This window comes from Meriones unguiculatus, chromosome 7 (genome assembly GCF_030254825.1).
Source record: "Meriones unguiculatus strain TT.TT164.6M chromosome 7, Bangor_MerUng_6.1, whole genome shotgun sequence".
In the NCBI taxonomy this organism is placed as follows: Eukaryota; Metazoa; Chordata; class Mammalia; order Rodentia; family Muridae; genus Meriones; species Meriones unguiculatus.
Window position 1 is genome coordinate 47,949,440 of NC_083355.1, and position 14,716 is coordinate 47,964,155.

A 14,716-nucleotide genomic window follows, 5' to 3' on the forward strand; every position below is an offset into this window, starting at 1 on the left:
CGGCCTCAAGAGTGTTAGGATGACAGCTGTGAACCACCAGCCCGCATCGCGGCACTAGTGGACGAATGCCTACGTACGTAAAACAAGTAAGCCCAAGACAGTCCTACCGCATCAATCATCAATCGGCCCCGCCCAGCTTAGTCTCTGGCCCTGTAACAGCAGAAGCCTTGACAACCATAGTCTGATTAAACCAGAACTCCAAGCTCCGCCCAATCTTGTTTCTGTCCACCGGCAACGGAACCCACTCCAGCGGACTTCAGCCCCACTCCAGGCTGTTACACTCTAAACCACACCCCTAGGATCGCCTCAGCCTATCAGCGTCTATGCTCCCCGAACTACACTTCCCAGAAGGCGTCTCGGCAGACTGTACAAACTTCCGGTTAGGAAGATGGCGGCTTCCTAGAACCCTGTGATTGACTGGCGGCGGTGCCCAGCCTGCAGCGGTGTGAACGCACGCGAGCTTTGTGTCGCTGTGAGCTAACTGCAATACGGCTTGCTGCAGCTCCAGGTTCGTTCCGCTTGAGGAGTTGGGGGCTGCGAGGTCCCAAGGTGCCACGCCGAGAAACGCGCGTCTCCCAGGGTCCTGACCGCCCGGGGCCGCGCCTCGCTCTAGTGCACAACCCAATTACCCACGCGTTGTAGCCACGAGTGACAGAAACCCACACACAGGCTCGCCAAAGCCGGGTCCCGGCGCCCTGAAGTCGCTGTCTCGGGAGGAGCTGTGGGAAGCCTCACTGTTTCTTCTCAGCCCACAAACCAAGTTTGTTTTCCTTTTCTGTCTCTGCAACGCCCAGGTGTGGGGTCCACTGGAAGCCTTACTGGGTCAGATGCCCGGTGACCAGGCAACTGCGGTGTGCTTATTGGCCTAGTAAAGGGGACACTGTCTGCCCTGTGCAAGCAGTGGGAAGCTAACTCCGAGGTACACTTCAGTGGGCTGACTGCTTGTGGCTCAGTGCTTAGAGAGTTGGCCAGTGCGCCATGGGCCTCCACCTTCAGCATCACGCAGAACAGGTGCGGTGGTGCACTCTCAGAAGGAAGTGGATGCAGAGGTACCAGGTCATCCTAAGCCATATAATGAATTACAGTCCAGCCCGGGTCACCCGCAACTGTCATAAACAAAAAGGGAAGAAACCAAGAAAGCTGTTAACTACTTTCCCTTTGGGTTATTTAAGGGAGCCATTTTGCAGCCATCAGACTCCTGCGTCCTAAGGGCTCAAGCTCAGCTCTGGCTTCCTAGTAACCAAGTGTTTTTAAACACTCTGAATGCAGGATCCTGGCTTCCACCATCCCCTCTCCATCTAATCACTCCGGAGCCATGGAGGTAACCGAGGCCAACAGCCCCACCGAGGAGGAGGAGGAAGAAGAGGAGGAAGGAGAGGAGCGGACATCTGAGCCCAGGCTTCACACGCGCTCTAACCCTGAGGGAGCTGAGGACCGGGCCCTGGGGGCTCAGGCCAACGTGGGCAGCCGCAGCGAGGGTGAGGGTGAGGCAGCCAGTGGAGATGATGGGGTGCCCAGTGCCCCTGGGGCTGGACCCAAGCCCTGGCAAGTACCAGCAACAGCATCTGAGGTCCAAATTCGAACACCAAGGGTCAACTGTCCAGAAAAGGTGGTACGTAGGGTTCTTGGATGGGGCCTCTCAGACAGGCCTTTCCTGCCTTAGGTTCTATGAGGTTCTACAGGTTATATGAGCACCACACACTTGGTGGCTTAAACAAAACTGAATTTAGATTTTTTTTTTTTTTGGTAGCACCTGGACCTCCACATATGTCACTAACCATTTTTGTGGGGAGGGCCCCGCCTCTGAGCCATACCTTCAACCCCTCTTGGATACTTCAGACTGGCTCCCACCCTGGCTGTCCTAGCTCTGCCTGGTTTGGTCCTGTACTCTGTCTTTTGTTTATATTTCAGATCATCTGTTTGGATCTTTCGGAGGAGATGTCTATGCCAAAGCTGGAGTCCTTTAATGGGTATCATGGTGTTGGGTTTGGACATGGGCAGCTCAGAATGCATAGGGTCCCCGCTCCACTGAATAGGATCTAGGTGTCTATGACACTGACAGTTCCAGGGCTGTGGCCTAGGCTTTTGTCTGTATATGTGACACTCTTAGGAGCCAACTGACTCCAGAGAGCTTCAGGCTGATGGAGGCCAGCATCTAGTTCATAGAAGCTGTTGAGCACGGTGTGCCCCTGGCAGCAGGGCTATCAAGTTTCATACCTTCAGGACTGGCTTCAGGAGCTGGTGACACACACCTACTGTCATGGCATTGGGAGGTGGAGATGGAATCAGGAGTTCAAGGTCCACCTTGGCAATGCAGTAATTTGGATGCCAGTTTAGGCACCACAGCACATTTGAGGCTAGCCTATATTGCACAGTGAGTTTGAGGCTAACCCAGTGTATTAGAGTTTTGATATATATGGGATTTATTAGAGTGGCTCACAGGCTGTGGTCCAGCAAGTTCAACGATGGCTGCCTAAGGGTGGAAGCCCTAACAGTCCAGTAGCCGCTCAGTCCGTGGGGTGGGAAGTCTCTGCTGGTCTTTAGAGTGCACCACAGTCCTGAAGGAGTAGGCTCTAATTGAAGGAGTAGACTTGTGAGTGAGAGGGAGAACAAGCAGGCAGCATTCCCTTCCTCCGTCTCCTTTATCCAGGCTGCCAGGAGAGGGGGTGACCCAGATGAAAGGTGAATTTTCCTACCCCAGAAGACCCAGATCTAGGGTAGATCTTCATACTTGAAATGATTCCACCAAGGAAAAGTTCCTCAGAGGTGTGCCTGGCCACTTGGGTTTTAGTTAATTCCAGATGTGGTCAAGCTGACAAGCAAGAAGAGCTATCACACCTGGCTATCTGCACCCTGACTCTGTCACCCTGCTGCTGTGTCACCCTGCCTCTGTCACCCTGTCTCTGTCACCCTGCTGCTGTCCTGCTCCCCTCCCCCAGCTCCAGGACAAACGCCTTGAACGTGTCTCAGAAGATGGTTGAAATGTTTGTGCGCACAAAGCACAAGATTGACAAGAGCCACGAGTTTGCGCTGGTTGTAGTAAGCGACGACTCTGCCTGGGTGAGACTGGGGGACAGGGACCCTGAGGGACCTCAGGACCGGGAACCCCAGCACTGAGGCCCTGGCTTTCCCACAGCTGTCGGGCCTGACCTCTGACCCACGAGAGCTCTGCAGCTGCCTGTATGACCTGGAGACGGCATCCTGTTCCACATTCAGTATCCTTGCTGCTGTCCTCAGCTCCACTTCTGACACTGAGATGGGGTCTCACTACTGCTGTTGGGTTCTTCCAATATAGAACCCAGATTGAGCATCCACCCCCCCCCAAAAAAAAAAAAAAAAAAAAAAAAAAACAAAAACCACAGAAAACAGGGCCCAGAATCAGTAATTTTCTATAGGTGTTGATTTTTGACACAGGGTCTTGCTGTGTAGCTCAGGCTGGAGCCATGATCTTCCTGTCTTAGCATTCTGAGAGTAGCATGGCAGTGGATCAGAGCCATGACCCTTAATTATTTTCAACATATATTTATTGAGACAGGGTCTCATATGCAGGCTGTGAATATAGTCTCATCTAGTCCTGGAACTCACTCTATAGACCTGGCTAGTTTCAAACTCACTAAGAACCTCACTAAGAACTAAGGCCTACCTCTGCCTCCCAAGTGCTGGGATTAAAGATGTGCAGTATACTCCACATCAAACACATAATTAATATATTTTTGAAACTGTTTATCTTGTAGCTGAGGATGGCCTTGAATTCACAGTGTAGCTAAGGATGGACTTGAGCTCCTGCTTCTGCCTCCACCTCTTAAGTGCTGGATGACAGTGTGCTGGAGAGTGACCATAGTTGCACGCATGCTAAATCAACTGAGCGACAAGCGCTCTAGCAACTGAGCCCTATTGAACTCTAGCACCAGGACAAGTTGGGGATTTTGTCCAGTGAGATCATAAATGGTATATTCCATATATGACATTGTAGGAGGAGGTGCATTCAAAACCCAGCACAGGGAGGTATTGGGGGTGCAGGGGTGTCAACCCAGCATCCAGAAAGCTGAGCAGGAGAATTGCAAGTTTCAGGCCAGCTTTAGACTTTTTAAAAAACACAAAATCAGAAAAAAAAAAAAAAAGTAACAGTAGAAAGCTGGCTGTTAATATGCGGTGAAACCCCAAAGCCACCGGGAACCAGGCTCCATGGAGTCCCTGACACTCTGAGCTGTGGTAGGACAGGTGTCAGTGGTGACAGTCAACATTCAGCAGATTTCCCCAGGCAGGGGCCAGTATACAGTTGGTGCCCACTTAATATTTGCCTAGAAAGTCACAACCGTGTTTTTCAAACTGGCTCCTAACATGGAGGATGCTCATCCAGATTTAAGGAGGCAATGGGAATGTGGCAGGACAGGGGAGGTTTGGAGGGCCTTCAGGGGGCTGAGGCTAGCACCCCACTTCATATGAGAGGAACCAGGCTTGGAGGGGTGCAGTGCTGGGTGGGGTAGGGTCACACTGCCTGCCCCCATATGAGGTGCCCATCATCTCCCAGGATCCAGGTCTGGGAAGCCCCCTGCCTCTGAGCTGGCATGTCGTCCTTAGCATATCTCCAGATCTAGAAGGCCTCTTCAACCTCATGTGAGTTATCTGGAGTGGGTCATGGCCCTGGGTTCCTTTCCCAGCAAGGTGCAGACATATTGGCTTAAGGCTGTACAGTGAGCTGTAGGATGAGACCTTGCGGCCAGCAGTGAAGTTTGAATTTGTTTTTCGTTTGAGAATACTTTTACAGGAGTCTTTTTAATTTTTTAATTTTGTATTTATTTTGTGTGTGGGCACACATGCCATGGCACATGTGTAGATGTTGGGGGCAACTTGTGAGGATCCATCTCTGCTTCCATCTGGTGGGGCCGCACAGCCTGGTCTACCCAGTCCTGGCCTTTGACTTTAACATGTAGGCCCCTAGGATCTTGGCCTGTAGAATTCAGCTGAAATGGGAGCGCTAGTTGTACCAGAGAGGCCCCCATTCCAGCCTATAGGGGAGAGCCCCGGGCCAGGGTGGGTGGCAGCTGGGTACTGAGCCCTCCTCCTCTCTAGCCAGCAGAAGACCGAGCTGCCAGTCACAGAGAATGTGCAGACCATCCCACCCCCCTATGTTGTGCGTACCATCCTGGTCTACAGCCGCTTGCCTTGCCAGCCCCAGTTCTCGCTGACTGAGCCCATGAAGGTGAGCCCGCAGGGAAGGGAGGACAGTCGTTAGACACCAAAGGGGACAGGTCAGCATCACAGAGGCTGTGGTGGGAGCCCACCCATATCCCTCTCATCCACTGCAGAAGATGTTCCAGTGTCCCTACTTCTTCTTTGACATTGTTTACATCCACAATGGCGCTGAAGAGAAGGAAGACGAGATGAGCTGGAAGGTGAGATGTCTCAGGCTATCTTGACTGCTTCTCCCTGCTGTTTAGCCGGTCATTCAGTCACTTAATAACTGTTCCCTACATTTCCACCTAGAGCTAGCTGGTGGTGAGGACTTGGGAAACCATTGCTTGAGCAGCCCAGGGAGCAGGTCCAGCCCTGCCACACCATCCCTAGCATCCCACCCTTTTCCTGACCTTACCCTGGCTGCACCCCACCCCTCTGGACCCATCCCAGGTTATTTCTTCACCTCTGAACTTGCTGTGTGACCTTGAGTGGGATCTAAAGTCTGTGAACTTGAGTTTACGTGAGTGTGACTTGTGGGTCACGTAAAGGTCCTTGCAGATAAACCTGAGAACCTGTGTTCAATCCTGGGACCAGTATGGTGGGCTATGACTCCCAATATTGTACTCTGACCTCTACACACACCTACTCAGCATATGCACACATGTATGCAAACACATGCGCACATACACACTAACCCATGACACTCCAGCCCCTCTGCCTGTGAGTGAAGCACCATAATGGCTGAGGCAGGGATGGTGTGTCCACGTGATCCTGGTTTGAACCTTCCAGGCAGATCAGCAGGTTTGATCTCAGAGTCTTTGCATGTGTTCACTTGTCTCAGACTTTTCTTCCTATGTCAGGGAGGGGCCTAGTGCATTTTCTCAGTTTTAGGTATTTCCTGATGCCATTTTGGCTATTTACCTTCCTGCTTAAAGAGCCTCCCTGCAGCATGGAATGTTTCAATCTAGAAGGAAACTGATATACAATAGGAGGCTAGCCTAGGCTATAGAGTGAGCCCTTGTTTGAGGAAAGAAAACGCCAACGAGTGAGAAGCCCTCCTGTAGGGAGTTGTCCTTGCCCCTCCCATGTGGCTTGAGGTAGTATCTTTTGTTGCCCTACAGCTGCCCTGGTTGGCCTGGAGCCGTGAGAGTGACCTAGGGTTGAATGTGCCCTGCTGCATTTAGCTGTCTGTGGTCCACATGCTTCCATGGCAGGCATGTACTTACTGAGGCCACTGCCCAGCCCCGCACTGGGCTTCTAGAGGGCCCAGAATGAGTGACTGCTCAGGCCCTGGGTGCTAGGTAGGTGTCAGGGAATGTTTGCTGACTGCAATAGTTTCTGGCCTGGCAACTTGTCTTCACTCCTCAGAACCCACTCTAGATGCCTCCAGGAGCAGGGAGGGCCTTTAAGGGTTAAAGCACACCTTGAACAGCCCCTCATCCGTCCCTACAGGACATGTTTGCCTTCATGGGGAGCCTGGACACCAAGGGCACCAGCTACAAGTATGAGGTGGCACTGGCTGGTCCTGCCCTTGAGCTGCACAACTGCATGGCCAAGCTGCTGGCCCATCCACTGCAGAGACCCTGCCAGACCCACGCGAGCTACAGCCTGCTGGAGGAGGATGAGGAGGCTGCTGAGGGGGAAGCCATTGTGTGACCTGTGACCCATGACATCTATGTACCCTCCCATAAGGAGAATGCACCCATGCCCTCATTCCTGGCCTACGCCCACACTGTCCCCTGTAAATTAATTCTTCCTGAGATAATTTTGTCACCAGAATAAAAGTCTTGAGGCCTTCCAGCCGCTCCTTGTTGCCATTTTGGGCTCACTGAGACCTGTTTTGTGAGTGACAAAAAACAAGCGAACTCAGCAGTGCAAAGCTTCAGGCTCGGCTGGGTGACCTGGGTTGTGCTGCTCCCACAGGCTGTTCACTGAACTTTGCAAACTTGTCTTCAGCCTTAGACTGCATCCCAGATGTCCTTTCTTCTAGGAAGTTCTCCAGAGACAGGGAAGATATATTGTGGGTGGGACTGGTATGGCTGCCATAGGAAGTGTTTACTTTTGGTGACCTGGACACCCAAGGGTGCCAGCTCCATATGAAAAGTGGGTTGGGGTGACACCTGTCACCCAATCTCAGTACCTTGATCTGATTGAACCTGTGTAGTCATGTGGCTTTGTGAATAATCATTGCCCAGAGTTCTGGGACCCTGATGCTCTAAGCTGGAATGGGGACATACAGTGGCCACCCAGAAGAGGAAGGCAAGCCCAGAATCCCTCCCAGTCTCCCAGGTCAGGCCAGAGATGTTGATCCACTCTACTTTCTCGATACATAAAAAACAAAATGGCAGTGGGTGAGAGTTGGACTTACTTTGATAGGGGGAGGCTGAGGTAGGAAGATGACCAGTCTAGGTCAGCAGGGGCCGATAGGGAAGCATTGGCTCAAAAAAGGGCATATAAATATATAAAAGATAGATCAGGAGTGGTACTGGTAGTTTTAAAAGTGTATGTTCTGCAGTTTCTCAACCCAGCTAGCACCCAGATAATTGAGCCTGGATATGCTTTATGACACAATACTTAGCAGCTACTACTCTATCCTAATCCTCCATGCTAGTCTGGCTTCCCTTTTGCCAAAATCCTGAAGATACTTGATTTTAGGGCTTTAACTGACCCAGCTTCTCTTCTCTTATGATGTCTCCTGAACCTCTGCCTATTGCTGAATCCTGTACTTACTCTATTTCCTATTCTCCTGGCTGGTGGCAAGTCCAGCCCTATTCCCTTCCCTGCCCAGTGACTGGCTGTTAAACTACTTCATTGGCATATCAGGGGACAGTTCAGGAGCAAAGTTTAGACAGGACATTCTCAGAACAAGGATTGTAACCAGATATGGACGGCGGGGGGGGGGGGGGGGGAACAGAAATTTCCATTTGAATCTATCTTGTTGCTGTTTTGTTTTTTTCCAGGCAGAGTTTCTCTGTGTAGCCTTGGCTGTCCTGGACTCACTTTGTCGACCAGGCTGGCTTCGAACTCAGAAACCTGCCTGCTGGGATTATAGATGTGCTCCATCACGCCATCAGCATTTGAATCTTTACACAGTACACAATGACATTATGCCCACACAGGAACCTGGTGATTGTTCAGCCATTAAGAGCACAGGCTGTTCTTGTGGAACACCAGGTTTCTATTCCCACTTGGAGGCTTACAACTCCGGCTTTCAGGGATCGGCCATTTTCTTGTGGTCTCCATGGGCACCAGACACATGTGGAACATAGAAAAGGAGGCAAAACACCAGCATGCTTAAATTATTAAAAAAGTAGGTCAGCTTGACTAAGCATTTATTGGGCACTGAGTGTCAAAGCCTGTCTTCCCATTTGCAAATAAGGAAAATGATCTTTAGAAAAAAAAATTATTTTTTTGGTTTTGGTTTTCGAGACAGGGTTCTTTTAGCCTTGGCTGTCCTGGACTCAGTCTTTAGACCTTGAACTAGGCCTAGTCTTTAGGCCTTGAACTCACAAAAATCTGCCTGGCATTGCCTCTCAGAGCGCTGAGATTACAGGTGTGCACCACCACCGCCCAGCACTCTTTAGAAAATTTTATTTAATTCATTATATCGTTATGCCCAAGTCTTGAGGGACCCCAAAGACCACCAAGGAGCCAATTCTGATGCAGTAGGGTCTTTTTATTACAAGCTCTAGCTCATTCCCACACCCTCATCAACGCAGCAGTTGAGAGCAGAGCCCCAAGCTCAGGGGGAGGAGGGTTTATATTTAGGGTTACAGCAAGGTTTGGGAAATTCCAGCCAGGCAGTTTTATGATTGATTGACAGCGATTCGGTGTCTGGAGAAAATTGTTTTCCTGGAGGGCCAAGCCAAACCGTTAATTGTTTTACTCATCCTATGGTAAAGAACACCCGGGTAGGTTTCAGGTATTCACTGATTAGCCGTTGCTAGGGGTGATGGTTAAATATTACTGGTTTTTCTCCAGGTCATTACTTGGTAGGGGTCTCCATTGTCTCTTCTTTCTGGAATTGGTGATCTGTGACCTAGTTCCTGGGACTGGTGGCTTTTGGGGTATTTGCGGGGGAAGGGGAGGGGTGTCCGGCCTGGTTCTCTCAGTATGTTTGTGTGTGTGTGTGTGTGTGTGCACGCGTGCGCGCGCAGGCACAGCTAAGGCACACTTGGTGGATGTCACTTTGCTTGCACTTTCCAACTTTTGGGTCCTGGGGATCGAACTCGGGTAATCCGGCTTAGGAGCAAGGACCTTTGCCATCTCGTTGGCCCTCTCACCAAAGCAATAGTCCCAGGTGACTTCGTTGGACTGGAAATTGCTCCATGCTGTTCTTTTGGACTCGGATCCTGGCACTCAGTAGGCTAAGGCAGGAGGATGGCGGCGAGTTCCTGCACGGCTTGAGTTACCAAGGAGTTTGTTTTGTTTTGTTAAAGACAAAGAGAGGCACTGCTCTTTATCCCAAGCTCCCTTGGAATTCCTGGCAATCCAGTCTTAGTTTTCCAAGTCCAGCCTGTCTATCCAGGGCCAAGCCGGAACGGAGGGGTGGGGCTGGGGCTGCGCCTGCGCAGTCGGTCGCCGCGCGAATTTGAACCGAGGAGGGCGGTGACTCCGCAGGGCCATGGCGGGTGCTACCCGTTTGTCCTTGCAGCTGCTGGAGGCACTTCGCGAGGAGGAGCCACGGTGAGGGCGGTGCGGGCCGGGTCCTCCCCGACCCTCTGCTCCCCTGGCGGCGAGGAGGGCTGGGGCTATGTAGGTCCTCTCGCAGGGCCGTGGAGGAGCTGCTGCACCTCGGGGCGGACCCCAACCTGGTGCTGGACGGAGGCGTGGCGGCGGTGCACCTGGCGGCCAGAGCAGGCCACCCGCGCGCCCTGCATTGCCTCCGGATGCTGCTGCGCCGGGGCGCCGACCCCAATGCTCGGTGAGGCGTGTTTCAGGTGTGGTGGGTGTGACTTGGGCCCCGGCATCGCACAGCTGTCATTCCGGCACTCCAGAGGGTGAGGCAGGAGGATGACCATGCGTCTCAACTTCCCTATGACCTACCAGAACTTGACCATGCTAATGGGCACCCAGCATCTCAGCACGGGGCCGGTCTGAGGCAGGAGGAGCAGGAGTTCAAGGCTAGCCTGGGAAAGGAGACCCCGCTGGATAACCCCCTTCTCCTGTGGTTCTAGGTCTTCCGAGGCGCTGACGCCCATGCACGTTGCAGCCGCATGGGGCTGTCGAGAAGCCCTGGAGCTGCTGCTGAGTTGGGGGGGCGACCCCACTCTTCGAGACCAGGTCAGGACTCTGCCCAGACGCACAAGGGCGGCGGGCTGCGGGCTGCGGGCGCCCCCTGTTGACGGTATCTATGTAGGATGGGCTACGACCCCTGGCCTGGGCACTGCAGCAGGGACACCACAACTGTGCACACTTGCTGCGGGAGCTGGACACGTCCACCCGAACGGGGAAGGAGACCCCTGGTCCCACAGGTGAGCGGAGCTGGGCCATGCACCCGGCTGCCTCACTGCCAGGTCATTTCTGTATGTCATCTATCATGTCAATCACTGATCCATCACATGTCTGTCACCTATTTGTCAGTCATCTATCACCTGTATTATCTATGTCTATATCATCGTATCTGTTATATCCGTTTATGTTTTGACTTACCTGTCTATACATTTATATAATCTGTTTATCTATATTTAGAGTTTTCATGTAACCCAGGCTGGCCTTGAACCCACCACATATGCCCAGGACATGTCTTCACAGTGTCTCCTGGAGTCTCTCGGCAGCCATGTGTGTCCTGGGACTCGGAGCTTCGCATGTGCAGAGCTGAACCATTGGTGGCTGCAGTGGACAAGGCTGCAGAGCTCCAGAACCCTGAGGCTGCCAGGAGCCTGGACTGCAGTAGTGATGCCTCCTTCATCACTGCGGTGGAGGACCCTCCACAGCCCTGGTGCCCTGCGGGGATTCGAGGGCTGGTGGCCGACCCATGGCTGTCCTGTGGGGCTGTAGAGACTGGGGAGGAGGCACCTAGCTGCCAGCTTCAGGCCCTGAAGTTGACCACAGAGGCCACTGACGTCCTTTCCCTACCAGGTGACAGGGACCTACGGGCCTCATACCCCCACAGCCTGGTGTCCCCCATGTCTGACCTGCAGCTGCTCCAGGCCCTTCGAGCACTGGGCCAAAGCCCTGGCCCTGTCACACCTTTCACTAGAGGACATTACCTGCGGAGGCTGCAGGAAGCCCAGGCTAGCCCTGGTGAGTCTCTGGTGGTATTTGGAGTCTGGCTATACTCCTGGAATCCTGAGGCCCTGGCTATAAGACACACCAGCCTTCCCCCTCGGCCCTGACTCAGTTTCTCCTTCCCAGCTGTTGCAGGGCACAGCCCAGAACTGTCCAAGGCACTGAAGACAGGCCACATCCCGGACTGCCAGGCAGATGAGGCTGCCTTGTCTCAGCACTTTGAGCAGCCAGCTCCCTCAAGAAGGTGGCAGGGAGGCATTACAAAGTCCAGTTTTACATATCTTCTTCTGGACCCCAGGTATGATGGTGACAGAAAAGCTGGGGGTTGAGGTTAGAGCAAACAGCCAGGTTCCACCCCTACGGGTAGGTGAGGCACTGCCCCCGTCTCATCATTCATAAGAACCAGTAGGGTGGACTGTGACTTCCAGGACTGGGTTGTAACAGGGACATTCTGTATCCAACCATAAAAACAAGTAAATCAGAAAACCCCCAACAAACTGGGAATTTCCTTTTGATTTGCCCTGTGTACCTAGGCTAGCCCTCTCTGTTTATCGGATTCTTTAGAAATGGTGTCAGAGTCAGTCTTGGCTGACTTTTCTCCTGGCTTATAAAGTAGGGTGCCCTGGCTGTTGGTTCAAATGGCTGTTGTTTTTAACAAAATCTTAATTGTTTGATTTTACCAATACTTGGGAGCCAGATTGAGTGGGGGATGCAAAAGCCTAGTAGCTCAGAGAGGCAGAGAAAGCACCCAGCTGATTTCCTCCTCAATTGGTGTTCTGAATGGAAGGCCTTTCCCATACATCTCAAAAAACCCTCAAACTGAAAGTCCCTCCCTTCTACTTTTTGTGTTTCTCTATCTTGACTTTCCTTTTTTTTTTTTTTTTTTTTTGAGACAGTTTCTCTGTGTAGTCCTGGCTGTCCTAGAACTTCCTCTGTAGACCAGGCTGGCCTGGAACTCAGAGATCCTCCTGCCTCTGCCCCCCTGAGTGCTGGAATTAAAGGTGTGTGCTACCACAGCCAGCCTTGACTTCCTCTGTTTTTGTTTTTTTTTTTTTTGTTTTTTCTTCCTATGTTCACTCCCTGTCAACTGGTTTCTTGCTCTGCCTTTTGACCTATGATTGATTTTATTTAATTCAAGCAGAAAGCTCTTGGATTAAAGGTGTGTGTTAGGGCTGAGCCACACCACAACTAGAAACAGTTTTTTTTAGTAAACAACACAATCTCAGGGTTAACAGTGTGATCAAATATCCTGCATCAAATGGTTCCATGGCTCTGTGGAGAGTGGTCATTTTTCTCTTTCTGAGCTTCCCCTCCTCATTTTACATGGTCACATGCACACTGTGGTGCCATGTGGAGGTCAGAGGATAATTTGTGGGAGTTGGTTCTCTCCTTCACTCATATAGGTCCCAGGAATGGGACTCAGGTCAATCGAGGTTGGCAGCAGATGCTCTTACCCTCTGAGCCACTCTGTACCCTAGGCTGACACAAGGCCTGCCTGCCCGAGCCTCCTCCCTCACACTGGTCGAGAGTCTGCAGTGTTTTGTGCGAGCCATCTTCTATGTGGGCAAGGGGACCCGTGCTCGGCCAGATACCCACCTCTGGGAAGCCCTGGCCTACCGGGATCAGCCAGGGAAACAGGTGAGGCACAAAAGGCCATCTTGGATATGGTGGGCCAGCCTTTAGACAGGGGTGGGAGATGGCTTAGGACCCAAGCTGTGATTCCTCCCACACCTGTAGGCCTGCCCCAAGGTCCGTAGGATCTTAGACATCTGGGACAGTGGGCGCGGTGTCATCTCCCTGCACTGCTTCCAGCATGTGGTGGCTGTGGAGGCCTTTACACGGGAGGCTTGTCTGCTGGATGCGCTCGGTAGGGATCTAGCTTGTACAGCTGTGGTTGGTAAGCCCTCACTCCTTCATTTTCCTTGCTGACCAAATTCACGAATTCATTCACATGGGGGCAGTTACTGAGCCGTGGAGGGTGGGATGGAGGCTGCTCCTGTGACTTCACCTCTATTCTGTCCAGGGATTCAGACACTGACCAACCAGAAACAAGGCCACTACTACGGAGTTGTTGCCCATTGGTCACCCCCACGGCGTCGACGTCTGGGAGTGTACCTGCTGCAGCGTGCTCTGCTAATCTTCCTGGCTGAGGGAGAACGAGAGCTGCGGCCTCAGGACATCCAGGTCCGAGGCTGAGGACGTGACCATGAAGCCTGAGCCATCAGGGTGTCTCAGCATCCCAGGGCAGGTCCTGTCTGTCCCCAGCTCTAGCTTCAGGGGACATAATTTGTGTGTGTGTGTATGTGTGTGTGTACACGCACACGTTTCCTTAGAATGCATGGTGCTTCTGGATGGGCAGTGATCTCCCAGTCAGGGGAGGAACAAGGCAAGGAGCAGAAGGTACTCTAGAACATGCTACTTTGTGTCTCTTTTATTTATTTTATGTATATGAATGTTGTATGCCTGCATGCCAGAAGAGGGTACCAGATCTCAGTATAGATAGTTGTGAGCCACTGTGTGGTTGCTGGGAATTGGACTCAGCACCTGTGGAAGAACAGCCAGTGCTGTTAACTGCTGAGCCATCTCTCCAACCCTCCATGTCTCATTTTCTGATCTAAGAGCTTGAGTGAGCGATCAGGCTAGGTAGGCATGGTAGTGGTGGTCCAACCACTACCATCACCATCCCTGATCTCACCCCCACCCTGCTTTTGGAAGGCAGAGGAAGGGAATTCCTAGTTGGAAATCAGCTGGGGAATCTCAGAACGGGATTGTATTTGGTTAAAGGCTGTTGTGTGTTTGATGGTGACAGTTGTTCCCTGTGGGTGTGTCCACAGTATTGTTGAGGTCCCCACTGTGCTGTGGGAGAACATCTCAGATAAAGCAGAGCTGAAGAACTGACTGGGGACTGCGCATGTGCTTCTCTTTGCTGTCCCAGGCCTGCCCCACTCCTTTATGGCCCTGCACTGTCTCTAGCCCCTTGCTCTCTTGTCGGGAGCTCCAGTGGCCTGCTTTGATATTTAAATCTCAGTGGAGAGATGGCTTTTAGCAGGCCTTTACTAATGGCAGAGGAGAACTTGCAGGTCCATCTCCTTTTGTTTGTGACAGCAGGTGGGATAGCTTGTGAGGGTCACACCTCAGGCTCCTTGTGCAAATTAACCTATTGTTCTGAGATGTTTTACTGGCTGAAAGTAACTCCTCAAAAAATAAAGTGGTCAGAAGGCTGGAGGCAGAGGAGGAGGCAGAGACTTGAGACTTGCTGCTTGCTGCAGCAGCCTGCCTTTTGCTGAGTCTGGACCTTTAAAAAGTT

General features: G+C 52.1%; 2 protein-coding genes across 7 annotated transcripts; both read left to right on the forward strand.

The window, feature by feature from the left end:
- The first annotated feature begins 350 nt into the window (after window positions 1-350).
- Babam1 (BRISC and BRCA1 A complex member 1) lies at window positions 351-6,978 on the forward strand. Of its 5 annotated transcripts, XM_060387408.1 has the most exons (10): window positions 353-508; window positions 795-1,011; window positions 1,270-1,612; window positions 1,912-1,970; window positions 2,940-3,060; window positions 3,137-3,215; window positions 4,593-4,617; window positions 5,074-5,203; window positions 5,310-5,396; window positions 6,631-6,978. In XM_060387408.1, the coding sequence occupies exons 3-10, from the start codon at window positions 1,316-1,318 to the stop codon at window positions 6,832-6,834; spliced, it is 1,002 nt and encodes a 333-aa protein (XP_060243391.1). In that variant the 5' UTR covers window positions 353-508; window positions 795-1,011; window positions 1,270-1,315; the 3' UTR covers window positions 6,835-6,978. The 5 variants fall into 5 exon arrangements, with proteins under 5 accessions (XP_021516327.1, XP_060243392.1, XP_060243393.1 ...); XM_021660652.2 differs by lacking the exon at window positions 795-1,011 and having other exon boundaries at window positions 351-508; XM_060387409.1 differs by lacking the exon at window positions 795-1,011 and having other exon boundaries at window positions 351-508; window positions 2,940-3,039.
- A 2,797-nt stretch (window positions 6,979-9,775) lies between these two features.
- On the forward strand, window positions 9,776-14,716 carry Ankle1 (ankyrin repeat and LEM domain containing 1). Of its 2 annotated transcripts, none has more exons than XM_021660647.2 (9): window positions 9,776-9,864; window positions 9,950-10,102; window positions 10,356-10,461; window positions 10,538-10,652; window positions 10,933-11,424; window positions 11,536-11,707; window positions 12,888-13,047; window positions 13,147-13,306; window positions 13,433-14,716. In XM_021660647.2, exons 1-9 carry the CDS (start codon window positions 9,803-9,805, stop codon window positions 13,603-13,605), a joined length of 1,593 nt encoding a protein of 530 aa, XP_021516322.1. In that variant the 5' UTR covers window positions 9,776-9,802; the 3' UTR covers window positions 13,606-14,716. The 2 variants fall into 2 exon arrangements, with proteins under 2 accessions (XP_021516322.1, XP_021516323.1); XM_021660648.2 differs by having other exon boundaries at window positions 13,147-13,276.

What these genes read in the sequence shown, in the direction of transcription:
- Babam1 (XM_021660652.2), top strand. Translation starts at nt 1,316, where the DNA reads ATGGAGGTAACCGAGGCCAACAGCCCCACCGAGGAGGAGGAGGAAGAA. An exon ending in AAGCTGGAGTCCTTTAATGG is followed by an intron (nt 1,971 to 2,939) that starts GTATCATGGTGT and finishes CCCCTCCCCCAG; the next exon opens with CTCCAGGACAAACGCCTTGA. An exon ending in AAGACGAGATGAGCTGGAAG is followed by an intron (nt 5,397 to 6,630) that starts GTGAGATGTCTC and finishes CCGTCCCTACAG; the next exon opens with GACATGTTTGCCTTCATGGG.
- Ankle1 (XM_021660647.2), top strand. Translation starts at nt 9,803, where the DNA reads ATGGCGGGTGCTACCCGTTTGTCCTTGCAGCTGCTGGAGGCACTTCGC. An exon ending in GGAAGCCCAGGCTAGCCCTG is followed by an intron (nt 11,425 to 11,535) that starts GTGAGTCTCTGG and finishes TCTCCTTCCCAG; the next exon opens with CTGTTGCAGGGCACAGCCCA. An exon ending in GGGATCAGCCAGGGAAACAG is followed by an intron (nt 13,048 to 13,146) that starts GTGAGGCACAAA and finishes CCACACCTGTAG; the next exon opens with GCCTGCCCCAAGGTCCGTAG.